Below are 27,781 nucleotides of genomic sequence, written 5' to 3' on the forward strand. Positions count from 1 at the left end.
GGCAAGCAAATCACACACCTAGAGAAGCAGAGAGGGCTTTAAATTAAATAGTGAAGATTAGGGATCAAATTTAGAAAGATGAGGTATATCCAAGGCTAGAGGCAAAGGTAGACAGTAACATAGCAACATGGGACATGAGGCTCAGATAATGGTAGCGAGGGGCAAAGAGAGAGTACACAAATATTCAGGATTGGATTTGAGAAGACTAATGAAAGGATAACATGAAAGGCTCAATACCTGAATGTGCTTAAAATTCAGGGACGTGGGCACCACTGGCTGGGTGAACAGTTACAGAATTTCTCCCTCCACAAATAGAGTCATAGAGATGTACAGCACGGAAACAGACCCTTCAGTCCAACCCGTCCATATATCCCAACCCAATCTAGTCCCACCTGCCAGCACCCGGCCCATATCCCTCCAAACCCTTCCTATTCATATACCCATCCAAATGCATTTTAAATGTTGCAATTGTACCAGCCTCCACAACTTCCTCTGGCAGCTCATTCCATACCCGTACCACCCTCTGTGTGAAAAAGTTGCCCCTTAGGTCTCTTTTATATCTTTCCCCTCTCACCCTAAACCTATGCCCTCTAGTTCTGGACTCCCCGACCCCATGGAAAAGACTTTGTCTATTTACTCTATCCATGCCCCTCATGATTTTGAAAACCTTCATATGGTCACCCCTCAACCTCTGACGCTCCAGGGAAAACAGCCCTAGCCTGTTCAGCCCCTCCCTAAAGTTGAAATCCTCCAACCCTGGCAACATCCTTGTAAATCTTTTCTGAACTCTTTCAAGCTTCACAACATCTTTCCGATAGGAAGGAGACCAGAATTGCACGCAATATTCCAACAGTGGCCTAACCAATCTCCTGAACAGCCGCAACATGACCTCCCAACTCCTGTACTCAATACTCTGACCAATAAAGGAAAGCATACCAAACGCCGCTTTCACTATCCTATCTACCTGCGACTCCACTTTCAAGGAGCAAGAACCTGCACTCCAAGGTCTCTTTGTTCAGCAACACTCCCTAGGTCCTTACCATTAAGTGTATAAGTCCTGCTAAGATTTGCTTTCCCAAAATGCAGCAACTCACATTTATCTAAATTAAACGCCATCTGCCAGAGTGGTGCTGGAAAAGCACAGCAGGTTAGGCAGCATCCAAGAAGCAGGAAAATTGACATTTTGGGCAAACGCCCTTCATCAGGAATAGAGGCCATCTGCCACTTCTCAGCCCATTGGCCCATCTGGTCAAGATCCTGTTGTAATCTGAGGTAACCTTCTTCGCTGCCCACTACACCTCCAATTTTGGTGTCATCTGCAAACTTACTAACTGTACCTCTTATGCTTGCATCCAAATCATTTATGTAAATGTCAAAAAGTAGAGGGCCCAGCACCGATCCTTGTGGCACTCCACTGGTCACAGGCCTCCTGTCTGAAAAACCATCCTCCACCACCACCCTCTGTCTTCTACCTTTGAGCCAGTTCTGTATCCAAGTGGCTAGTTCTCCCTGTATTCCATGAGATCTAAACTTGCTAACCAGTCTCCCATGGGGAACCTTGTCAAATGCCTTACTAAAGTCCATATAGATCACATCTACCGCTCTGCCCTCATCAATCATCTTTGTTACTTCTTCAAAAAACTCAAATCAAGTTTGTGAGACATGATTTCCCATGCACAAAGCCATGTTGACTATCCCTAATCTGTCCTTGCCTTTCCAAATACATGTATATCCTGTCCCTCAGGATTCCCTCCACCAACTTGCCCACCACCGATGTCAGGCTCACTGGCCTATAGATCCCTGGCTTGTATTTCATGTCCTTCTTAAACAGTGGCACCACGTTAGCCAACCTGCAGTCTTCTGGCACCTCACCTGTGACTATCGATGATACAAATATCTCAGCAAGAGTCCTAGCTTCCCACAGAGTTCTAGGGTACACCTGATCAGGTCCTGAGAATTTATCCACCTTTACCCATTTCAAGACACCCAGCACTTCCTCCTCTGTGACATTTTGCAAAGTGTCACCATCTATTTCCCTACATTTTATATCTTCCATATTCTTTTCCACAGTAAATACTGATGCAAAATACTCATTTAGTATCTCCCCCATTTTCTGTGGCTCCACACAAAGGCCGCCTTGCTGATCTTTGAGGGCTCCTATTCTCTCCCTAGTTACCCTTTTGTCCTTAATGTCTTTGTAAAAACCCTTTGGATTCTCCTTAATTTTATTTGCCAAAGCTATCTAATGTTCCCTTTTTGCCCTCCTGATTTCCCTCTTAAGTATACTCCTACTGCCTTTATGCTCTTCTAAGGATTCAACCGATCTGTCTATACCTAACATATGCTTCTTTCTTTTTCTTATCCAAACCCTCAATTTTTTTCATCACCCAGCATTCCCTATACCTACCAGCCTTTCCTTTCACCCTGACAGGAATATACTTTCTCTGGATTCGCGTTATCTCATTTCTGAATGCTTCCCATTTTCCAGCCGTACCTGTATCTACGAACATCTGCCCCAATCAGCTTTCGAAAGTTCTTGCCTAATACCTTCAAAATTGGCCTTTCTCCAATTTAGAACTTCAACTTTTAGATCTGGTCTATCCTTTTTCATCACTATTTTAAATCTAATAGACTTATTTTTGCTGGCCCCAAAGTGCTCCCCCACTGACACCTCAGTCACTTGCCCTGCCTTATTTCCCAAGAGTAGGTCATGTTTTGCACCTTCTCTTGTCGGTACATCCACGTACTGAATCAGAAATTTTTTTGTACAAACTTAACAAATTCCTCTCCATCTAAACCCTTAACACTATGGCAGTCCTAGTCTATGTTTGGAAAGTTAAAATCCCCGACCATAACTACCCTATTATTCTTACAGATAGTGGAGATCTCCTTACAAATTTGTTTCTCAATTTACATCTGACTGTTAGGGGGTCCATAAACCAATCCCAATAAGGTGATCATCCCTTTCTTATCTCTCAGTTCCACCCAAATAACTTCCCTGGATGTATTTCCATGAATATCCTCCCTCAGCACAGCTGTAATGCTATCCCTTATCAAAAACGCCACTCCCCCTCCTCTCTTGCCTCCCTTTCTATTCTTCCTGTAGCATTTGTATCCTGGAACATTAAGCTGCCAGTCCTGCCCATCCCTGAGCCATGTTTCTGTAATTGCTATGATATCTTAGTCCGATGTTCCAAAACCATGCCCTGAGTTCATCTGCCTTCCCTGTTAGGCTCCTTTCATTGACTTGCGCTGCCATCTTCAGGGTACAATCGACCTGAACACCTACATCAATTTTCCCCAGCAGCAGCCAGTCTCGTGGTGCTGCAGGGAGTCTATGTTCAGGAAAATTATCTTTATAATTTATTTAAAAATCTAATGCACAATATGGACAAATGGAGACTGGCTGGTTCCACTTCTGGCCTTTCCTCCCCCTACTCCCAGTGTGCCCCTCGCCCCTCTCTCCTCACTCCTACTCTTAGTCCAGGCCCCTTTCCCACTTCCACATCCACTCCAGGCCCCTTTCTGACTCCCGGTGCAGGCCCCATTCCCATTCCCGGTCCAGGCCCCTTTCCACTCCTGGTGCAGGCCCCTTTCCCACTCCTGGTCCAGGCCCCACTCCCATTCCCGGTCCAGGCCCCTTTCCACTCCTGGTGCAGGCCCCTTTCCTACTCCCGGTGCAGGCCCCTTTCCCACTCCTGGTGCAGGCCTCTCTCCCATTCCCGGTCCAGGCCCCTTTCCCACTCCTGTTGCAGACCCCTTTCCCACCCCGGTGCAGGCCCCTTTCCCAATCCCGGTGCAGGCCCCTTTCCCACTCCTATTGCAGGCCCCTTTCCCACTCCTGGTACAGGCCCCTTTCCCACTCCCGGTGCAGGCCCCTTTCCCACTCCCACTTCTGGTGTAGGCCCCTTTCCCAATCCCGGTGCAGGCCCCTTTCCCACTCCTATTGCAGGCCCCTTTCCCACTCCTGGTACAGGCCCCTTTCCCATTCCCGGTGCAGGCCCCTCTCCCACTCCCGGTGCAGACCCATTTCCCACTCCTGTTGCAGACCCCTTTCCCAATCCCGGTGCAGGCCCCTTTCCCACTCCTATTGCAGGCCCCTTTCCCACTCCTGGTACAGGCCCCTTTCCCACTCCCAGTGCAGGCCCCTTTCCCACTCCCACTTCTGGTGTAGGCCCCTTTCCCAATCCTACTCCGGGTGCAGGTCTCTTTCCCTCTCCCGGTGCAGGTCCTTTTCAGACTCCTGCTTCCGGCGCAGGCCCCTTTCCCACTCCCAATTTTGGTGCAGTCATCTCCGATCACTTCTTCTCTGGGTACACACCTCTCCCGTACACTCACTCCCGGCCTTTGCCCCTGCCCCCTTATGAGCCCCAGCCTCTGCCTCGCCTCGCTTCAGTGCCACTGCTGCTGGGCTTTCCTACATCCTGTCCCATCCTGACTGGCTGACATCACGGGCTACGTCTGTGCTGAAATTGCAACCATTTTGGCATTATTGATAAATTCTTCAATTTTGCTTTTGGACCAACAGTTCGCAGGAAACTGTCTGGTAAGTCCGAGTATTGATGTAAATGTCCATTTGGTTTCAGTAGGTGTTGATTGTCTGGTTGGTGCAGGGTTGAGGTGACCGTGCTCTTTGGGACATACCTGTGTGAACCTGGAACCTTTGAAATGGTGCCACCTCTCCTCTTCCACCTATCGTCGTTCCCATCGATTGCACTTGACTCCAAGTTTGGAAGGTGTCTCCATGGGATAGGACGGAGCTGCTAGGCCTGTATCCAGGCAATCGGAATATTGTTGTTGGCTCCTGAGTAACTAAAACATTCAAGCGCAAGAGGTTATGCCTAGTCAGTGACTGCAGCACTATTTCTAAATACAATTTATAAGTATAATTATAAGTATAATACAAGTTATAAGTATAATTTACAAATACAGTAACTTCAAGGAAGCAAATGTTTCTTGGTACCAAGATAATAATTAATTAACATCGCGTATTGAAATGTCCACCTTTATCCAATGAAATGAACAATAACCATAAACTTTTAGCCCAGCAAAGCTCAATATGTGGAATGACTGAACCAAAACAACAGAAACTAGCTGCAATGTTCCAGATCAGTCTCAGTGGTTAGCGCTGCTGCCTCACAGTGCCAGGGACCCGGGTTCAATTCCAGCCTCGGGTGACTGTCTGTGTGGAGTTTGCATGTTCTCCCTGTGTCTGCATGGGTTTCCTCCCACAGTTGGAGGATGTGCAGGTTAGGTGCAGGGTGATAGGGTTGTTGCGGAGAGGGGGTGGTTGGGGCTGGCTGGGGTGCTCTTCAGAGGGTCAATTTCAACCTAACGGGCTGAATGGCCTATCTGTACCTGTACCCTGTAGGGGTTCTCCTTTTTGATTGTATCCTGCTAGATCTGAGCTGGCAAGATGAAGACTATATCAAACTGCTGGAAAAAATATTGAACAAGACAGTCCAAATGGTTGCTGTCCATTAAGCAGAAAGTCTAGTCACTCTCAGAGCAGCTGGGATTGCACCAGAAGTAAAGTTTTGGTAGAGCTGTTCAAATGGAGGGATAAAAATTCTTCAAATTTATTGTCAGTTCATGACTATCTTAAACACCATCTGCTAAAGGAGACACTCTCCCATGGTGAGATGATGATTGGCTGGGAAAGGATTGATCAGTGATAGTGGAATCTATGTAATTAGGGGTGAACAGCCCTTGAACTAATTTGCTTTATAAATCTCTGTATACCTCACTCCTATCTGAACCTTGGTTGAGTTCTAATGCACAATCCAGTCAATCTTCCAAGACGGTAAGTTTCGATCTCTGAAACACTGTTCAGTTCATTTTCATGATGACAGAAAGCTCGATTCTCAGTAACTGATCACTCACTTTCCCTGATCTTCTCATGTCCCTCATTTCTGAAACACCCGTTCATTTCAGAACTCTCAGTCCCATTTTTAATCCCACCCACCATCACCTCCACCTTTGCTGACAAGTGTGCTGAGGTAGAAATCCTGGCCCTAGCTCCGACTCCAGCTTCCAGCGCAATGGAGGCATCCTTCAACAGATAGAAAGATGGTAATCCATTATCAGTGGAGATTGACTGATAATTATTACCATTATTTTTGTTACTAGAAAGAAGTAGCTTCAAAATAGGAAGGAGCAGGTTTAGGACTGAGTTGAGGAGGAACTACTTCATCCAAGGAGTTGTGAATCCGTGTAAATCCCTGCCCAATGACGCAATTTAAGGCAAAGATAGATTTTTAAACAGTGAGTGAAAGAATTCAGGGTTATGGTGAGTGGGCGGGTAAGTGGAACTGAGTCCACAAAAAGATCTTATTGAATGGTGGAGCAGGGCTCAAGGGGACAGATAGCCTACTCCTGCTTCTCGTTCTAATGTTCTTAAGACCCAGAGGTGACCACCAGGTTTGAAGTGGATTGCAGTTTGAAAAGCAGCAGCAGCAACAAACGAGCAGACTGAGACAGAAAAAAACTATTGACCTCTGTTCTCTTTTTAAACATTCCCACTCCCTTGAGTGTTTAAATCATTACTGATTTACATGTGGATCTCCATTATGTAACTACCTGCAACATACAATGTATCAAATCCAAGTGTCTTAATATTTCCTGGACAATATTCATCCAAGTGAGTTATCACATTCAGGAAGGTACTGCCAGAAAGAGAATTGTAAGCAGATTCAATCATAACTTTCAAAAGGGAATTAGATAAATATTTATAAAGGAAAAATTACAAGATTATTTGTAATAAGCCTCTGTGCTGTTAACAAAAGCACTGGGAACTGGTGTCAGTACATTATAACAGTGAAACAAGAAGAAGTCATTTTGTAACAACAGACTGTGTTCGTGTTTAACCTTGACAATATGCAGTATAACTCATCCCTTTATTCCTAATTCCTTTAGATACCCTGGCAAACTGACCCTCAAATGTTGAATTTTGATAGTGACTCCTCCAGCATCACACTTTCTGTACAAAGGAAACACTCTCCTGATTTCTGCTTTACATCATATGGCCTGAATTTCTGCTGACTCAGGATGACTTGGGGGCAGGACCCGATTCCAAGATTCTGGCCAGCATTTCTCTTTCCAGCAAAGTATGTGAGTGTAGGATAAGAATGAGGGCAGACCACCATCACCAGCCTTTCTGCTGTGACAGCATCTACAGGATGCACTGCAGAAATTCACCAAAACAGCACCGTCTAAAACCACGACCACTTTCGTCTAGAAGAAAGGCAGCAGATATATGGGAACACCACACCTGCAAGTTCCTCTCCAAGTCACTCAACATCCTGACTTGGAAACATATCACCACTTCTTTAATGTCACTGCATCAAAATCCTGGGATTCCCTTCCCAAGGGCATTGTGGCACATGGATAACAGTGGTTCAAGAAGGCAGCTCACCACCACCTTCTCAGGGGCAGTTAAGGATGGGTAATAAATGATGGCCCAGCCAGTGATGCCTTCATCAATTTTTAATAAGTCAGTTTTGAAGGAGCTCTTCAGCATTCACTGGTTCCATTGCATGAACAAACATTTTAACAATCCCCCTAAATCTGCCTCTTTCAGTCTCTGGGCTTGGTTCACTGCCTGATGGAGGAGGCAACAACACAGGGTGTATCCCAGTCACAAGTGGCTTTGAAATAAACCACAGACTGAATTGAAACACAGTTTAAAATGTTCAATTTAATAGTTAGATAGAAATTTTACTGCAATGTTTGATTGTAAGGTATGGCCTTTCGTTCATGGAAAGAAAAACAGCAGAAATTCTCAGAAATCCCGAAGAATGCCCCTGTACAAGGCCTTTGTTATCTTCATGGGGCTGGGAATTTGGTTGAGCAGTCTCCTGTCCTTGTGTGGTTGGTGAGGCAAGTGTACGTACCCCAGAATGTGCAGAACAGGACAAGGTATGAGTAGGTCAGGAGCTCCTTTGTATGACCAGGTACCTCTTTAGATCGGCTCCAGGACACCTTTGAAAGAGGTGGAGTATGGAACCCTTACAGCAATAAATCAGCCCTTTTGGACAGGTAAGGTAACTGATTGAGAGATGCCAGGTGCTCTTTGAGACTGTGTGGAAACAAGTGCATAAATTAATGTAGGCATCAAACCGTCAAATTATAAAAGACGTGCCAAACTGGTGAAGAGACCAGTCAAAGTTCCTTTATATCTTTTTAACCTTTTAATCTTTGTAGGAAAGATGTCCACAGAGTTGAAAAATAAAGTGTTCCATTTCAATGTGGTTGCTACCAACTCAAAGATTTGCATTACTGGATTAGTACCATCTGACTGATTTCATAAGGCTATGTTATGATAGTGGGGCGATTTCCATTTCACAATTTGACAGCCACAAGTAATTTTGGACTCTGATGTGCAACTTTGAATTTCAACGCTCATTGTAGTTGAATTACTTTTTTGTTTTTATGAAGTGAAGGAATTTAAATTTAGTAAATGTATTTTAAATGAGCAGGGGTATTTTTGCTAATACAGTGAAGTCTGAAATACATTGACATAATGGAAATTTACTTCTTTTAAAATCAGTATGTGACACAAGAGTAGGTCTGAAGGCAAATGATGAGGGTAATACGATGAGTTTGCTGTGGATATAGACAGGCTGGGCTCCGAATTATCGACTACAGCTCTGCCTTTAACATCATAATTCCAACCAAACTAATCTGCAAACTCCAAGACCAAGATCTCTGCTCCGCCCTCTGCAACGGGATCTTTGACCTCCTGACCCACAGACCGCAATCAATAAGAATATGTGACATTTCTTCCACAATAATCCTCAGCACCACTGCCTCACAAGGCTGTGTATTCAGCCACTTACTATACTCCCCATACACTCATGACTGTATAGCCAAATTTCATTCTAACTCCATCTACCAGTTCACTGATGACACCACCTTTGTAAGCTGGATATCAAACAATGACAAGACAGAAATACAGGAAAGAAATAGAGTGCTTGGTGGCACGGTGTAGAGATAATAATCTCTCCCTCAACATCAGCAAAATAAAAAGGTTAGTCATTTACTTCAGGAAGCAAGGTGGAAGGAATACCCCTGGCCTGCATCAGTGGTGCTAAGGTGGAGTGACACCAACCAACCCCACCACCCGTGGCCAAACACTTCAACTTCCCTTCCCACTCTGCCAAGGACATGCAGGTCCTGGGCCTCCTCCGCCACCACTCCCTTACCACCCCATGCCTGGAGGAAGAACACCTCCTCTTCTGCCTTGGGGCCCTCCAACCCCAGGGCATCAATGTGGATCTTACCAGTTTCCTCATTTCCCCTCCCCACCTTACCCCAGTTCCAACCTTCCAACTCGGCACCATCCTCATGACCTGTCCCACACCCTCCTCTCCGACCTATCACCATTACCCCCACCTCCATCCACTCTCAGCTACCTTACCCCAACCCCACCCCCCTCCCATTTATCTCACCACCCCCTCCCCTCACAGCCTCATTCCTGAAGGGCTTTTGCCCAAAATGTTGATTCTCCTGCTCTTCGGATGCTGTCTGACCTGCTGTGCTTTTCCAGCACCACACACTAAACTCTAAGGTGGAGATGGTCAACAACATCAAATTCTTAGGAATGACAATCACCAACAATCTGTCCTAGTCTAACCACATTGATGTACCAGTCAATAAAGCACAACTACACTTTACTTCCTCAGGAGACTAAGGAAATTCAGCATGTCCATAAAGATTCTTACCAATTTTTATAGATCCGCCATGGAAAACATGCAATCTGGATGCATCACAGCTTGGTATGGCAATTGCTCTGCCCAGGACCATAAGAAATTAGAGATTTGTGAATGCAGCCCAGACCATTACGCAAGCCAACCTTCTAACCATTGACTGCATCTACAGTTCTCACTGCCTCAGGGAGGCAGCCAACATCATCGAAGACCCCTCCCATGCTGGTTATAATCTCTTCCAACCTCTTGTGCCCAGCGTGGCAGGAGATTTAAAAGCTTAAACATACAGACCAACAGATTCAGACTAGTTTCTTCCCTGCTGTTATTAGATTTCTGAATAGACCTCTCAAATTTTAAACTTAATGTTAATCTCGCTTTTTGTCCACCTTCTCTGCAGCCATTACATTGTATTCCTCGCCCTGTTCCATTACCCTCGTGCACTTTTGTACAGTATGATCTGCCTGTTTTACATGCAAAACAACACTTTTCACTGTACCTAGGCACATGTGACAATAATGAATCAAATCAGGTTAAGGGTGGGCAAAAACTTGCAACGAGAGACAACCTTATTGACATGCACAAGGTTCTTAGGAAAGTGACAAGGAACTGTTTCTCTCAGAGGGTAGTGAATCTGTGGAATTCTTTACTGCAGAGGGTTCTCCAGACTGGGCTATTAAGTGTATTCAAATTGGACACAGACAGATTTTAATCAGTAAAGGATTCAAGGGTTATGGAGAAAAGTCAAGGAAATGAAGTTGAGAATTGTTGGATCAGCCAGGATCGCATTGAATGGCAGAGCAGACTTGATGGGCTGAATGGCCTTCTTCTGCTCCGAAGTCTTATGGGTCCAGGGTCTACTCATGGTGGACACTGGATAAGCTGGCCCAGTAGATGGAATGGTAAAAGGTGGTAAGTTTAGGAGTGTGGGTAGGCATTTGTTGACCTGAATTTCGCAGAGCAGCTATAAAGGGCCAGCTGGTAGGTATAGGGGCATAGGTTGGCATGGAGACAGTATGGGCTGGCATGATTGAGGAATACCTGGTGTGAAGACGATATAAAGGTTATAGTTCAGAGGGCTGTTTTGAACTTAATGTGTTTTGTTGAATCTTCTACACAGTGCTGGTGCATAGAGGTACGATTTCCACACCACCTGAAGCCTTTACTCTTAGTCTGGAGGGATTGATTGATTCCCTTTAAAAACAAGTCAGGAGTGTGATGGAATACTCCACATTTGCCTGAATGAGTGCAGCTCCAACAATGCTCAAGAAACTAGGCACCATCCCAAGACAAGCAGCCTGCTTGATTGGCACCACATCCTCAAGCATCTAGTCCCTCTCCACTGACACTCAGCAACAGCAGTGTGTACCATCTACAAGATGTATGGCAGAAATTCACCAAAGATCTCAGGCAGACTTTCCAAACCCATGACCACTTCCAACCAGAAGGACAGAGGCAGCAGATATATGGAAACACCACCACCTTCAAGTTCCCCACCAAGCCACTCACCATCCTGACTTGGAAATATACCACCGTTCCTTCACTGTCGCTGGGTCAAAATTATAGAAGTGCCTCCCTAAGGGCATTGTGGGTCAAACCACAGATAAAGATTTTTGAAAAAAGAACATTTGTCGGATGTGGCCATCATTGGCTGGGCTGGTGACTAGGGTCTGACCCTAGGTGCCCTTCAGAAGGCAGTGATGAGTTGCGTTCCTGAGTCATTGCAGTCCATGTGCTGTAGGTAGATTTTTTTAACAAAATCTTTCCCTTCCCCAGGTGTCAGCCTCTTTTTAAAAAGTCGTTGCATCCAGGCTTTGGATTCAGAAAGTTATTGATTTAAGACCAATTTCAGAGGCATGTTACCTAGGCTGATCCTTCAGTGCAAAACGGAGAGAGAGCTGCATTGTCAGAGGTGTTGACTTCAGCTAAGTCATGAAAACACTCAATCACTTATCCCAAGGGATACTATATGAAATATGAGAGAGTGCTTCCAGCGTCCTTGCTAACATTCATCCTATCACTAAAAATCAAATTCCCTAGGAATTGGCATAATTTGCCACTGTCTAAATTGGCAGTCACATCTGCAAACATTACTACAGTAAAACCACATTTTAAAAATACTTCTTGGACTTGGAGTCCAAGTCAGGTGCTATATAAATACTGGCCCGATTCTTCCTAGCTATACTTAATAATTTATAAAACCTTATACATCAAATCATTCCTTAATCTCTTCTGCTCTGAATGGGGATCTTTAATGGAGATCTTGTGGAGATATAAATTTCTAGCTGGACTAGACAGGGTAGTCGCAGGAAGGATCTTCCCACTGACCAAGGATTCACAGTTTAAGGGTAGGCTATTTAGGACTGATGTTGTGGTTCTGTTCGCCAAGCTGGGAATTTGTGTTGCAGACGTTTCGTCCCGTCTGGGTGACATCCTCAGTGGTTTGTCTCTGCCGCTTCCGGTTGTCAGTTCCAGCTGTCCACCAGACTACCACGACCACTAGGACTTATAACAGCACACAAACCAACAGCCACCCTCAGACAACATCTCACCAGGAGGACAAAGGACAAAGGACAAAGGACCCAATACCCAGCATGAGTAAAACCAGCATAGTGTACAAAATCCCATGCAAGGACTGCACAAAACACTACATAGGACAAACAGGAAGACAGCTAACGATCCGTATCCATGAACACCAACTAGTCACGAAACGACACGACCAGCTATCCTTAGTAGCCACACACACACAGATGACAAGCAACATGAGTTCGACTGGGACAACACTACTATTATAGGACAAGCCAAACAGAGAACAGCCAGGGAATTCCTAGAGGCATGGCACTCATCCACAGATTCTATCAACAAACACATCGACCTGGACCCCATATACTGGCCACTGCAGTGGACAGCTGGAACTGAAAACCGGAAGCGGCAGAGACAAGCCACTATAAATGCCGGAGGAAACATCACAGAAGTGCTTCACAGGAGGCTCCCAAGCACTGAGGATGTCACCTAGACAGGGGACGAAACGTCTACAACACAAATTCCCAGCTCGGCGAACAGAACCACAACAACAAGCACCCGAGCTACAAATCTTCTCCCAAACTTTAGGACTGATGTGGAGAAATGTCCTCATGCAGAGAGTGGTGAGCCTGTGGAATTCTCTGCCATGAGAAACTGTCAAGGTGAAAACATTGAATGTTTTCAAGAGGGAGTTAGGGATTATAATAAATTCTTAGAGCTAAAGGAATCAAAGGGTAAGGGGAGAAAGAGAGAACACGGGGCTGAGTTGAATATTCATATTAAATGGCAGAGCAGGCTCGAATGGCCTAGTCCTGCTCTTACTTTCTATGTTTCTCTGTTTATAAATATCCTCACGTTTAATGTAACAATTTGCAAAATCTTGACAACATCCACACCTTGTTGGGCAACACTGTACCATTTGTGGAATATGCCAATTTAAAGCTGGCACAAGGGGTGCTAAAAATAAATCTAAATAATGTCAATACATGAAAATAACCAGTCAAGCAGAAGCTAGCAATGAAATTACTCAAACACTATCACGATCATTTCAGATACCCTCCTAGAGAGCAACTTAAACCCAGTAACATCATGAGACATAAATAAGAATATACCATTTACAACAAATAGTAGATACAGAGAAAAAGTACATCTGTAATTTGAACTCTGAATTTATACCATTACTGAAGTTTAGTACATATATTCTGTAATGTATTTTAATTGGATAGTTAAATTTCTCCGATATAAGCACATTCAATAGATTTGCACCAATTGCCAGGAGACTGCATCCCCAGATATTGTATTCCAAAGGGTACATTAGGGCATTATCCAGTCCACATGGACTGCATTCTAGGTACTGAGGGATGTAACACTGGAGACTCAAAAGGTTGTAACTGAACTTTTCCAATCCTGCTTGGATATGGGGTGGGACCAGAGGGTTAAATGCTGCCTGAGAAAGATGAGAGGGAGACAGCAGCTTCAACATTAGCTGTGTAGAGGTACTTAGGAGAAAAATGGTTCCTGGAGAGGAGCCCAGAAACTGGGCCCAGGCCTAACTCTGTCAATCAGACAGTTGATTGGGCATTGGCAGATTTCCTGCCCAAATTACTAAGAAGTCCTGCCTTGTGGAGAAAGGGGGATGGGTGGGAGCAAGAAGTAACAACAGGAGAGTCCCTCTCTGTGTTTTCCACCCTGCCTGAGGTCCTGTCCCTCAATCTTTCACATTTTAATGTAGAACGATAGAGCCCCACCCCTGCTTAACCCCCCCAAACACACCGACAGCCAGCACTAAATAAAAAGCTCAAAGAACTACTGAAGCTGGAAATCAGAAACAAAAACAGAAATTGCTGGAAAATCTCAGCAGGTCTGGCAGCATCTGTGGACAGCCAAGGCCCCATTAGCTCACCAGTCAGGTAGGCCAAATCTTTCTCATATTGCTTGCAGCCTGAGGGAATTGCGGTCCAGGTACGACGAGGAATTTGTGGGTCGAAAAGGACCTCAATTGGCAGCAATTGTGGGCCTCTTGCTCAGAACTGACCTGAGGCAGGAAGGCGGGAACAATCTCCTGAAACTTAACCGCCCCATTATCTGCCCTTGTTGCTTCTTGAGGGGGGGGGGGGTGAGGAAAATCCCTCCAGCAGAGACAATAATCCAGAAGATGATCAGCAGCAGAGTCACGGTCAAGTAACGTGATCAGGCTTTTGATGTAGTAACTGAGAGGAAGCAGTGTCTAGGCTAATGTGATTGACATATTTCTGAACTTGGGGAGGAAAAAACATTTGGTAAAAGTACCTCACAATAAATTGGTTGGGGAAGTAAAAGGCAATAAGAATAAAGGCGCAATGGAAACATAAAAGTCATACAGCACAGAAACAGACCCTTTGGTCCAACCAGTCCATGCTGAACATAATCTCAAACTAAACTTGTCCCACCTCCAATCCTTTCCTATCCATGTATCTATCTAAATGTTTTTTAAATATTGCAATTGTGGAGTCGGTACTTCAATAACAAAAGGCAATGATGCAAGAGTTGTAAAACTTGGGAGAGATCAGCGGAGAGGGGGTGCTCGAGATTGAGAGCAAAAAGTCCCTTTTTGCCACCAAGTTATGAATGGCAAGATAACGACGGATCTATCAGTATACGCATTACCATTTTCTTTAATGTGTCACCTCACCTCATTAATGCTCAGTTCCCCATTCTCCCACCCACATATAGAAACCCGATAGCAACAATTCTGAACAGAAAAGTCAGAGCAGGTAGCTGGTGATTCCAAACTCACTGCTGCTCCAACTTGGCTGCAGGCATCAGATGAATCAACTATATCAACCAGTGGGGAAAGCTGGTGGCAAGCACAGGTAACCAGCTGACAGCCATCACCTTCCTGTCATCTCAATACATAGCACTTGGGTGAGGTGATGGCCTAGTGGTATTCTCACTAGACTGTTAACCCAAAGACCAAGGTAATATTCTGGGTGATCGGGTTTGAATCCCACCATGGCAGATGATGAATTTGCATTCAATTTTTAAAAACTGTAAATAAGATTCTAATGATGATCATGAAACTGTTGCCAACTATCAGAAAACCCATCTAGTTCCTTTGGGAAGGTAACTGTCATTCTTACATGTGACCCACCGGAATATGGCTGACACTTAGCTGCTCTCTGGACAATTAGGGATGAGCACTAAATGTTGGTCTAGCCAGTGGCACCCTCATCCCACAAATGAATTTTTTAAAATCCCACAACATGTTCCTTGGGCAGCGATATCCACACACCCCGGGCCACCAGGAGCTCCAAGTCTCATCAGCAAAGTGAAGTGACAATTCCCCTCTGATATGTTGGAGACAATTGATAGGAGCCAATCAGGGCAACAGTGGATCACCAGCACTAGCCAGTGCCAGGGAGTCCTGGCAGTGGTGATAATGGGAGGACAAGTGGCTACCATTGGAGTGTGGGTAATGAGTTGGTTCAAGAGAATAGTGAGGAAGGTTGCTATGCCATGTAGAGAGAAATCCTCCATGAATCCTTCCTGACGAAAGGCCTTTGCCTGAAAAGTCGATTCTCCTGCTCCTCGGATGCTGCCTGACCTACTGTGCTTTTCCAGCACCACATTCTCACATCTGATCTCCAGCATCTGCAGTCCTCACTTTCTCCAAATATATCATTGAGCTGACTTGTGATAATGATTCAGGCCGCTGATCTGAAACTGGCTCAGGAATCAGAAGCAGAGAGTTTGTTTTATATAGACGATTCTCAGGCTTCTGAGAAGATTAGAGTGGTGTTTGCCAGGGCTTATTACACAGCCCTTCCGTTGTTGATGTATATTAATGATCAGAACCTTAGTAAGCAGGACATAATTGCAGAATATACAGGTGAATGTTAACTAGTTCTCTGAGCAACATGGGCAGGCCAAAGGGCTGGGAAGATACAGAGCACAGATAAATGTGAAGAAATTTGTTTTAGAAGGAAGAATGAAGAGAAATATTATAGGAACTTAGGAACATAATCAGGCTCATTTGCCCCTCAAGATTGTACAGATGTTCAATCAAATCTTGAATGATCTGCACAAGTTGAGTGTGTGGGCAAATGCATGGCAGATGAGTATAATGGGGATAAATGTGAGATTATCCCCTTTGGTAGCAAAAAGAGGAAGGCAGGTTATTATCTGGTGACAGTTTAGGAAAGGGGGGAGGTACAATGAGACCTGGGTGTCCTTGTACACCAATCACTGAAAGGAAGCATTGCAGGGGCAGCAGATGGTGAAGAAGGTAAATGGTATGTTGGCCTTCATAGCGAGGGGATTCGAGTACAGGAACAGGTATACTTGCTGCAATCATACTTGGTGAGACCATCCCTGCAATATTGTCTGCAGATTTGGTCTCTTTATTTGAGGACGAATGTTCTGACTATGGAGGGAGAGCAACAAAAGTCTAATTCCTGGGGTGGCAGGACTGACATATAAAGAGTAGATTGGTTAGGACTTTGTTCACTGGAGTTTAAAACAGTGGGTGGGAGTTTGTGGAAATTCATAGGAACCAAGAGTATTCAAACAGGATTCAACAGGGTAAATACAGGAAGGATGTTTCCAATGACCAGGGAGTCCAGAAACATGGGTCACAGTCTTAGGATATGGAGTTGGCCATTTAAGATTGAGATGTGGAGAATTATCTTCACCCAGAGAGTAGTGTGAGCCACAACAGAGGCCAAAACACTGCATGTTTTCAAGAAGGCATTAGATATTGTTCTTAGGGCTAAAGGAATCAAAGGGTACGGTGAGAAAACAGGAACAGGTTATTCAATTGGATGATTAACTGGCAGAGCAGTTTGGATGGGCCGAATGGCTTACTCCTGTTCTATGGTTCTACATAACAACACCACCCGCTGTTCTTTACATGATATCCTTTAATATTTTTTGGATAACAAAAATTAATCAGTCTCAGATTTGACCTTTGAATCATAGAATCCCTACAAAAAGATACCATTTGGCCTGTCGAGTCTACACCGACCCTCCAAAGTGCATCCCATCCTACTCTAATACTCCAACCCCCTTGAAATAAGGCCCAACATTCCATTCACCTTCCCAATTACCTGCTGCACCTCTGTGCTTGCTTTCTGCGTTTGTGCACAAGTACCCAAGTCCCTTTGTGTTACAGCTTTCTGCAGTTCTTCTCCATTTAAATAATATTCTGTTCTTTTGTTCTCCCTTCCAACCCCATGTTTGCCCAATGTTTATACCCCATTTGCCAACACTTTTCCCCATTTGTTTAACCTGTCAACCTCTCCCTGTAAATTGTTTGTATTCCTGTCATAACCTGCCGTTCAACCTATTTTGTGTTGCCTGCAAGTGTGGCTGCAATACATCCATTTCCTCCCCCGTGTCATTAATATACATTGTACTGTTGTGGTCCCAGCACTGGTCCCTGTGGAACTCCACTGGTCACAGGTCGCCTTACCCCACTCTGTTTTATGCACGAGTCAATTATTTATCCTACCTCTAACACTGTGGACTCTTTAGGTATGACTTAACCTTTTGTGAGATACCTTATCAAACCACGTCTGAGTGTCCAAACACAACACATCTACTGGTTCCTTCCTCTGAGAAAACGGCTGGGAGCACTGAAACTGCCTTGTCGATTGCTTCTCTTGCTGGGAAGCTGGTCCAAAGCCCTTCCCACTGCCGGTAAAACCTCCCGACAACAGAACCTGGTCAGACAGCTCACCCCCTCTGGCTCCCCTGTGATTTTACTGTCACTCCCACTTCCCTCTGTTCACACCTCATTCTCTACCCTCACCAACAAGCATAGTCCCAATTTTGAGAATCACAAAACTCTCTCTAGAGTTTAAGCTGCTCCTTTAACAAGGTTATGCACTCCTTGGCTTTTTTCTCAGAGAGGTTGTAAAAGCAGCGATTCCGAAAGGCCTAGGTTTGAAGGGTTTTAGGGCCAGTTTGATTAAAGCTAACAGATACTGCCGAGGGCAAAAAGTTTTCCAGTTTAAAAAGAAACACAATGAAAGGGGAGTGGCCAGTTATAGAGTCATAGAGATGTACAGCATGGAAACAGACCCTTCGGTCCAACCCGTCCACACCGACCAGATATTCCAACCCAATCTAGTCCCACCTGCCAGCACCTGGCCCATATCCCTCCAAACCCTTCCTATTCATATACCCATCCAGATGCCTCTTAAATGTTGCAAATGTATCAGCTTCCACAACTTCCTCTGGCAACTCATTCCATACATGTACTACCCTCTGTGTGAAAAGGTTGCTCCTTAGGTCTCTTTTATATCTTTCCCCTCAAACCCTAAACCTATGCCCTCTACTTCTGAACCCCCCCACCCCAGGGAAGAGACTTTGCCTATTTACCCTATCCATGCCCCTTATAATTTTGTAAACCTCTATAAGGTCACCCCTCAGCCTCCGACGCTCCAGGGAAAACAGCCCCAGCCTGTTCAGCCTCTCCCTGTAGCTCAGATCCTCCAACCCTGGCAACATCCTTGTAAATCTTTTCTGAACCCTTTCACGTTTAACAACATCTTTCTGATAGAAAAGAGACCAGATTTGCACACGATATTCCAAAAGTGGCCTAACCAATGTCCTGTACAGTCGCAACATGACCTCCCAACTCCTGTACTCAATATTCTGACCAATAAAGGAAAGCATACCAAACGCCTTCTTCACTATCCTATCTACCTGTGACTCTATGTTCAAGGAGCTATGAACCTGCACTCCAAGGTCTCTTTGTTCAGCAACATTCCCTAGGACCATACCATTAAGTGTCTCAGTCCTGGTGTGGTTTGTCTTTGCAAAATGCAGCACCTCACATTTATCTGAATTAAGCTCCATCTGCCACTCCTAGCCTGTTGGCCCATCTGATCAAGATCCCATTGTACTCTGAGGTAACCTTTTTTGCTGTCCATTACACCTCCAATTTTGGTGACATCTGCAAACCTACTTACTATATCTCCCATGTTCACATCCAAATTACTGATGTAAATGATGAATAGCAGTGGACCGAGCACCCAACCTTGGGGCATACCACTGGTCACAGGTCTCCAGTCTGAAAAGCAACCCTCCACCAGCACTCAGCTTTTCTCTGGTTTGGTTTGGTTTTAGCAGTCTGGCTGTTCACTGAGAGCAGTCAGTCAGTCAGTTGTGAAGCTGCTGATCCTCCCTCCCTCTCTCTGACATGTCTCCTGTAAGAACCTATCTTAGATTTTTCCTTTCTTTGCAAAGGGGTGTTTATGGGGATTGCAGCATGTACTTGGAACAGGTGGGCTAATGTTTGTTTTCGGAGAGGTTAAGTTCCGTTCTCTTTTGTTTGCATTTCATTCGGTAATCTTGCAGATAAATTATTTTTTGTTGAAAACTAAGTGGTTGGGCCAGTTGCATCACTCCTGGGATATCCTGCTTAAACAACGAGCAAAGTTAGGATCCCGACTACTTTATTGAAATGTTTTGAGAGGGCCTGGCGTGGTCCATAACAACATGCCTAAAGTAGAGTTTCCAGTAAAATTCATGGTTAGTCTGGGCAGCATCTTACTGGAGCTGTACCTGACTTTTCCCCCCTAGTATTCCATTCCACAAGATAGAAAGGTCACTATTGTACCAACATTGATTTTAATGAGGTCCATACAGATGTCAAGGATAGCAGGGTCATGACAGAGAGTTCGGTCATTGTGTAAACAGTCATCTGGCAGGTGAGGGTGCAATGCTCATGGCTACGTGCCATAGCCAATTGCAAAACTGGTGACAGCTGATTGTGGAAGAGCTGGAACCTGACAGGACAATGGCTGTTTCCAAGTGGAAGATCCTTCAGGAAGCGAACTTGTGCCTGCTTTAAGCACAAGGAAGACAACAGGCAACTACTCCATGCATTCTCAGATATGTCATTGAACTTGAAAATGGGAGCTTTGATGAGCACCAGACGAGGCAGGTGGAAGATGGTGAGGCACGCAAGAGATGAGCAGAGGCCAAGCCCTTCATTACATCACTAATCAATGGAAGGGTTTCTCAGTATTTGGGTCCCTGCTGTTTCTCACTACTCAACATTTAGAACATCCTCTACTCTCCTCATCCAACTTGGATGATGCCAGATTTGCCGATTTGAAACTTCATGTGATCCATCTTTTTATAATTCACTTTGTCTGTTCACAGCTTTGTATTGTTACATTTCTGTCTGGGCTATTGACAATGCCAGTGATCTTATTGTCATTGCTAGACTCTCCATTCAATTATTTTAGTCATGAATCAATGAATAGTTGAGGTCCCAGTATAAATCCCTGCAGAATGCCATTGCTCACATGCTGTTCATGTGAAAACCCATCCAGACTACCAACTCTTTATCACTTCTCTCTCTATCCTTAACATCAATTCTCTCCATTCCATAAGGTTTACCATTAGCTAACAATATTGACTATACTACCCCCAAAATTTCTGTTAACTCCCTTTACCTGAAATGCTAACTACATAGGGGAGGCTCAAAGGGCTGAATGGCCTCTTCCTGCTCCTATTTGCTATGTTTCTATGACTTCCTGTACCAGAGTGTCATATTCAGTTTGATTAATTACTGTGCAGCACCCACTCTCATTCACGCAGACTTCAAGAAGCTCAAACCTGTTGAACAACTGGCTAAAGTCTGAGATTCCAGCCTTTTCATCTACCAGAGCTTCAATATCTGCCCATAAAATGTTTGACCACCTTCTGACACAAATGTCCGGGTGTCTGCAGCTCAGCCTCCAGCTCATCAGTTCTGAGCTGGCGTTGCCAGAGTTGCAGACACTTACTGGAGAAGTGTTTGCCATGGATCACACTAGCAACACAAAGCTGCCACACTCGGCAGTCACAACGCATCACCTGCCATCTTTACACGTTACTGAGTCTTAATTAAGTAATCAATTCATGAGAAGGCTATCAAAAAGGCAGTTACATTGAGACAAATGTAAACCTGGGATTATCTCCCTGCAGCAGGAAAGGTTAAGGGAATTTGATCGAGATGTTCAAATAAATCCAGAAATACTATTTTCAAGTAGCACTTTTGGAATACTGCATTCAATCTGGTCTCCCTGCTATAGGAAAGATGTTGTGAAATTTGAAAGGGTTCAGAAAAGATTTACCAGAATGTTGCCTGGATTGGAGGGTCTGAGCTACAGAGAGAGATTGCATAGGCTGGAGCTATTTTCTCTGGAGAATCAGAGGTTGAGAGGTGACCTTATAGAGGTTTATAAAATCATGTGGGGCAATGGATAAGGTGAATAGCCAAAGTGTTTTTACCCGAGTAGTGGAGTACCAAATTAGAGGGCACAGGTTAAAGGTGAGAGGGGAAAGATATGAAAAGAGCCCAAGGAGTAACCTTTTCACACAGAAGGTGTGTGCGTGTATGGAATGAACTGCCAGAGGAAGTGGTGGAGGCTGGTACAATTACAGGATTTAAACAGCATCTGGATGGCTATATGAATAGGAAGGGTTTAGGGGGATATGGGCCAAGTGCTAGCAAATGTGACGAGATTAATTTAGAATATCTGGTCAGTGTGGACGAGTTGGACCAAAGGGTCAGTTTCCATGCTGTGCATCTCGATGACTCTATGACAGAAGGAATGGTGACTTGGGATACAGACAGAGGGAACTGATAAACTAACCAGAAGTGACAGGAAATGTCTATCTTTCTTAAAACATCAAGTTTTCCTCATTTGGAGTGTTTTATCTGAAGGCATGACAGAAGCAGATTCAAGACTGACTTTTAAAAGGAAGTTCAATATATGAGAGTGCAACATGCTCCTTTAAAACTGGCAGAGTGAAGTAACTAATTTCTCTCAGGATTGTGTTATTTTACTATTCTGTGCCTGATTAGAACAGGTTCCGTAAAAGAACCGATGAAACTGAAACTCTCGGCCTTCTGTTTCTCTGTTTGCTGATTGAGTCACCGTGACAACAGCCTCTACTTCCTGGTGAAGCTGGAACTGTCATTGCCAATCGTGGGGAAGAGCAGAACTGGTTGGAGCAGATATGGTGGGAGGTAGTGGTGGGGGAGGCGAGCGATGGGAACTGTGAGTAATTACTGACAAGGAAGTAGATTGACTCATATATGGAAGCAATGGGAGAAGTGATAGCAATCACTGTTTGCAAGGTCAAAGAACAGCCTCTCTGTTCTAGAAGGTCAACTGCCAATGAGGAAACTCCACAGGAATTGTATTTAAAAATACAATGGCTAGATAAAACTCACAGACCCATTTAAATAGCTGAACCTCAAAAGTTCTTTGTATTTCTCAGAGATGTTCAATGTATTATGGCACAGAACAGCAGTTCCTCGCAATATCTTTGCAGAGCAGATGATAAGTGGAGTTATTTATTTCTTCAGGTTTAACTGACTACAAAACCCTCTCTGTTAGGATTCGATAAATACCATTCACTGACAGGCTGGGGTGTGTCCCACTGACTGCTCTGTGTAGTAACCAGGGTTAGAGTCCATGCAATTGACTGACAATGGAAACCATTGGGAAACTTTCTGAAATTCCTCAGTATTAAACAGCTTAAACTAGGTTTTCCAGCAGCATTCTGTTTGCTGCTGTCTATTTTGCAATTCGCTCAGCCCCAGCTCACTGAGACATGGCACTGTGCCATTTATACTAAGTACAGTGTGTTATTTACAAGACAGGCTGAACAACTAGAAATATAACTCAGTCTGATACAGGATCTCAATAAGAAATATTTCTAAATGCTAATATTCTAATTTCTCCCTTGTATACATCAATGGCATCTGAAATGCAGCCAATTCTTCATTTAACAGCACCGAAAGGGTTTTTACAAATACATTAAGGACAAAAGGGTAACTAGGGAGAGAATAGGACCACACAAAGATCAGCAAGGCAGCGTTTGTGTGGAGCAGCAGAAAATGGGGGAGATAGTAAACGAGTATTTTGCATCAGTATTGACTGTGGAAAAGGATATGGAAGATATAGACTGTAGGGAAATAGATGGTGACATCTTGCAAAATGTCCAGATTACAGAGGAGAGAATGCTGGATGTCTTGAAACGGGTAAAGGTGGATAAATCCCCAGGAACTGATCAGGTGTATCCGAGAACTCTGTGGGAAGCTAGAGAAGTGATTGCTGGGCCTCTTGCTGAGATATTTGTATCATCGATAGACACAGATGAGGTGCCAGAAGACTGGAGGTTGGCAAACGTGGTGCCACTGTTTAAGAAGGGCGGTAAAGTCAAGGGAACTATAGACCAGTGAGCCCGACGTTAGTGGTAGGTAAGTTGTTGGAGGGAATCCTGAGGGACAGGATGTACATGTGGGCGGCACGGTGGCACAGTGGTTAGCACTGCTGCTTCACAGCGCCAGAGACCCGGGTTCAATTCCCGCCTCAGGCGACTCTCTGTGTGGAGTTTGCACATTCTCCCCGTGTCTGCGCGGGTTTCCTCCGGGTGCTCCGGTTTCCTCCCACAATCCAAAAATGTGCAGGTCAGGTGAATTGGCCATGCTAAATTGCCCGTAGTGTTAGGTGAAGGGGTAAATGTAGGAGTATGGGTCTGGGTGGTATACGCTTCGGCGAGTCGGTGTGGACTTGTTGGGCCGAAGGGCCTGTTTCCACACTGTAAGTAATCTAATCTAATCTAATCTAATTAACATGTATTTGGAAAGGCAAGGACTGATTAGGGATAGTCAACATGGCTTTGTGTGTGGGAAATCATGTCTCACAAACTTGATTGAGTTTTTTGAAGTAACAAAGAGGATTGATGAGGGCAGAGCGGTAGATGTGATCTATATGGACTTCAGTAAGGCGTTCGACAAGGTTCCCCATGGGAGACTGATTAGCAAGGTTAGATCTCATGGAATACAGGAAGAACTAGCCATTTGGATACAGAACTGGCTCAAAGGTAGAAGACAGGGTGGTGGTGGAGGGTTGTTTTTCAGACTGGAGGCCTGTGACCAGTGGAGTGCCACAAGGATCGGTGCTGGGTCCTCTACTTTTGTCATTTACATAAATGATTAGGATGCGAGCATAAGAGGTGCAGTTGGAAGTTTGCAGATGACACCAAAATTGGAGGTGGGTAACCTCAGATTACAACAGGATCTTGACCAAATGGGCCAGTGGGCTGAGAAGTGGCAGATGGAGTTTAATTCAGATAAATGTGAGGCGCTGCATTTTGGGAAAGCAAATCTTAGCAGGACTTATACATTTAATGGTAAGGAGTGTTGCTGAACAAAGAGACCTTGGAGTGCAGGCTCATAGCTCCTTGAAAGTGGAGTTGCAGGTAGATAGGATAGTGAAGAAGGCGTTTGGTATGCTTTCCTTTATTGGTCAGAGTATTGAGTACAGGAGTTGGGAGGTCATGTTGCGGCTGTACAGGACATTGGTTAGGCCACTGTTGGAATATTGTATGCAATTCTAGTCTCCCTCCTACAACGGAAAGATGTTGTGAAACGTGAAAGAGTTCAGAAAAGATTTACAAGGATGTTGCCAGGGTTGGAGGATCTGAGTTACAGGGAGAGGCTGAACAGGCTGGGGCTGTTTTCCCTGGAGTGTCGGAGGCGGAGGGGTGACCTTACAGAGGTTTACAAAATTAGAGGGGCATGGATAGGGTAAATAGGCAAAGTCTTTTCCCTGGGGTCAGGGAGTCCAGAACTAGAGGGCATAGGTTTAGGGTGAGAGGGGAAAGATATAAAAGAGACCTAAGGGGCAACTTGTTCACACAGAGGGTGGTACGGGTATGGAATGAGCTGCCAGAGGAAGTTGTGGAGGCTGGTACAATTGCAACATTTAAAATGCATTTGGATGGGTATATGAATAAGAAGGGTTTGGAGGCATATGGGCCAGGTGCTGGCAGGTGGGGCTAGATTGGGTTATCTGGTCGGCATGGACGGGTTGGACCGAAGGGTCTGTTTCCATGCTGTACATCTCTATGACTCTATGAGAGGTCATTATCCAGAGCAGTATTAAGGCAGCCATGGTGTTATGACTGTGCTCTGTGCTTATGAATGAACATATTTGACACAGCAGCATTCAGTGAAAGCAAATTCAGGAACCTCAGTGAGAGCCAGGGCTAGATCAGATTGGCTTTTAGAGACTATGTGGGGACCATGAAGTCATTTGTCATACCGAGTTTTTCTCAGAATGTTCCAATGCGTTTCAGTGACAATGAATTAATTTGAAGCATACTTGTGGCTGCGGGAGACACCAGCACATCAGTAAATGAGTGGACAAGCTGTTTTTGGTCATGTTGGTTGAGGAGGGTCAGCTAAAATGGCGGAAGAATGACAGATTCCAACTTAACATCTCACCTGAAAGGGGTCTCAGGCAGCGCAATATTCTCTCAACATCCTGCTGAACGTTCAGTCTGAAATGCACAAACATGGTCTATCGAGCCTGCTCCACCATTCAATAAGATCATGGCGATAGATTTTAACCTTAACTCTACATTCCTGTACAACCCCGAAAATCTTTTATCCCCTTGCTAGATTCTATCTACCTCCGCCTTAAAAATATTTAAAGATTCTGCACCAACTATCTTTTGAGGAAAAGACTTCCAGAGGACCCCATCCCCTGAAAAAAAATGCTTCCATATCTCGGTCTTAAATGGGCGACCATTAACTTTTAAACTATGCCCCAACTTCTAGATTCTCCCATAAGAAGAAACATTCACAACCACCCGGTCAAGTCCTCTCAGTATCTTACATGTTTAAATTAAGTCACCTTCGACTCTTGTAAACTCCACAGATATAGGCCTTTCCTCATAAGCGTTTCCTCATAAGGCAATAAGCTTATTCCAGATTCTAGTCTGTAAACCTTCTCTGAACTGCTTCTAATACATTAATATCCTTCTATAAGTATGGTGACTAGTCTTGTACACAGTACTCCAGATGGGGTCTCACTAATGCTCTCAAAGTATCACCTCCCTACTCTTGCAATCAATTCCCCTCATAATATACATTACATTTATAAAAAACATTTTATTAACAAGCACCTATGCGACCAGATTGATCAAATATTCCAGTTGATCAAGAGGTTACAGTCATATAATCAGTGTAAATACACACAATAGCTAATAGATACATAGTGCAGGGGATATACACATGACTGTTATATTTTATTTACAGCATAAATCACTGAAATAATAATACAACTTTGCCTTAAATAAATTTTATTGGCAGAATTCCTTCTCACTCACACTCAACTGATGACTTGGACATTGTGATAATACAGTAAGCTTCCGGTATTTGAGATACTGTATATTATTTTTGCCGGATTATCGAGAGTGCCAGTTAAAACAAGGTTTGCTGTCTTTGCTTTCCCGATTACTTGCTGCACCTACCCTTCTGGGATTCATGCACTAGGGCACTCAGATCCCTCTGCATTTCAGAGCTCTGCAATCTCTCATTATTTTGATAAAATGCTTCTTATTTATTCTTACCCATAGGCTCAAATCTATCAAGTGTGCCTTTGGCAGAGAACTGATTCACAAGTGAGGGGTTTTAGTCACTGATGTGACTAATGCTTAGGCTGGTTTCTTCAAGCCATTGTCTTAGGGACAGTCTTACAATTTTTGTGGGGCAGTGACAGAAATATCATGGGATCTTGGAGGAGACACTTGATCCTCTCTGCATCAGGCCTCAGGCAAAGTGATGCTGAAAATTCCTGCTTTCTATTTATATGTTTGGGCCTCTTTGGGTTGGTGATGTCATTTCCTGTGAAGTCACTTCCTGCTCCTTTTCTCAGTGGGTGGTAAATGGGGACTAACACATCAAGTTAGACCCCATCTACCACCCACTGAGAAAAGGAACAGGAAGTGACATCACCACAGGAAATGACATCACCTACCCAAACATATAAATAGAAATCAGAACTTTTCGGCATCGCTTTGCCTGAGGCTCACTGAAGATGTTACCTAGTAGGGTAACGAAACGTCTAGAAATGAACCTTGCAGCTCAGGATTTTGTATGAATTTCTAGCTAAGCATAGAGATTTTTGAAGCAAAAATGGTGGCTACTGAAATGGCGACCCAAGTAGAGTATTATTTTATGGAGGCTGGGATGTTAAATGTCTTCAAAGCAGAGACTGAGAAATTCTTAATCTCACAAGGAATTAAGGGATATGGGGAGAGTGCGGGTAAGTGGCGTTGAAATGCCCATCAGCCATGATTGAATGGTGGAGTGGACTCGATGGGCCAAATGGCCTTACTTCCACTCCTATTTCTTATGGTGTTATGGTCTTATATTCTCTGGAAGGAAAGGGACATCTCACCCTTGTTTGAGGCCTTTTTGTTTTAAATAAAATGCCTTGTCAGGCTCAAGTTGATTTAACTGCTACTACAATGAAGTAAGCTCACCACAGTGAGGTACAGACAAGGGAGTTTCCATGATGACTGTCCCACTACAGAGAGATATGACAATCAATAACCTGCCCTTTTGTGACAGATTTACTTTGTCCTCAGAAAAATCTGTTTGAAACTGGAGGTCCATGTTAACACCATCCCCTGTCTCTGCAGGTCATGGGAGAGAGATTGGGAATGGATGAGAGAGATAGAAATTAAGTGCGGCCTTTGCCCACTCATTTTTT

The 27,781-nt window shown here is 44.4% G+C and overlaps 1 protein-coding gene across 3 annotated transcripts in view; it reads right to left on the reverse strand.

Annotated features, from left to right (window-relative positions):
* The window catches only part of LOC122563320 (transcription factor ETV7-like), a 117,936-nt gene that overhangs the window by 17,873 nt on the left and 72,282 nt on the right, over window positions 1-27,781 (reverse strand). For all 3 annotated transcript variants that reach the window (XM_087973726.1, XM_087973725.1, XM_087973727.1), the window contains one exon: window positions 4,645-4,812. In XM_087973726.1, coding sequence (XP_087829852.1) covers window positions 4,645-4,812 — 168 coding nt within the window. The remainder of the gene's footprint in view (window positions 1-4,644; window positions 4,813-27,781) is intronic.

Source organism: Chiloscyllium plagiosum, unplaced genomic scaffold (genome assembly GCF_037043375.1).
Source record: "Chiloscyllium plagiosum isolate Xiang-an unplaced genomic scaffold, Cpla_swu_hap1 HiC_scaffold_26, whole genome shotgun sequence".
NCBI lineage: Eukaryota > Metazoa > Chordata > Chondrichthyes > Orectolobiformes > Hemiscylliidae > Chiloscyllium > Chiloscyllium plagiosum.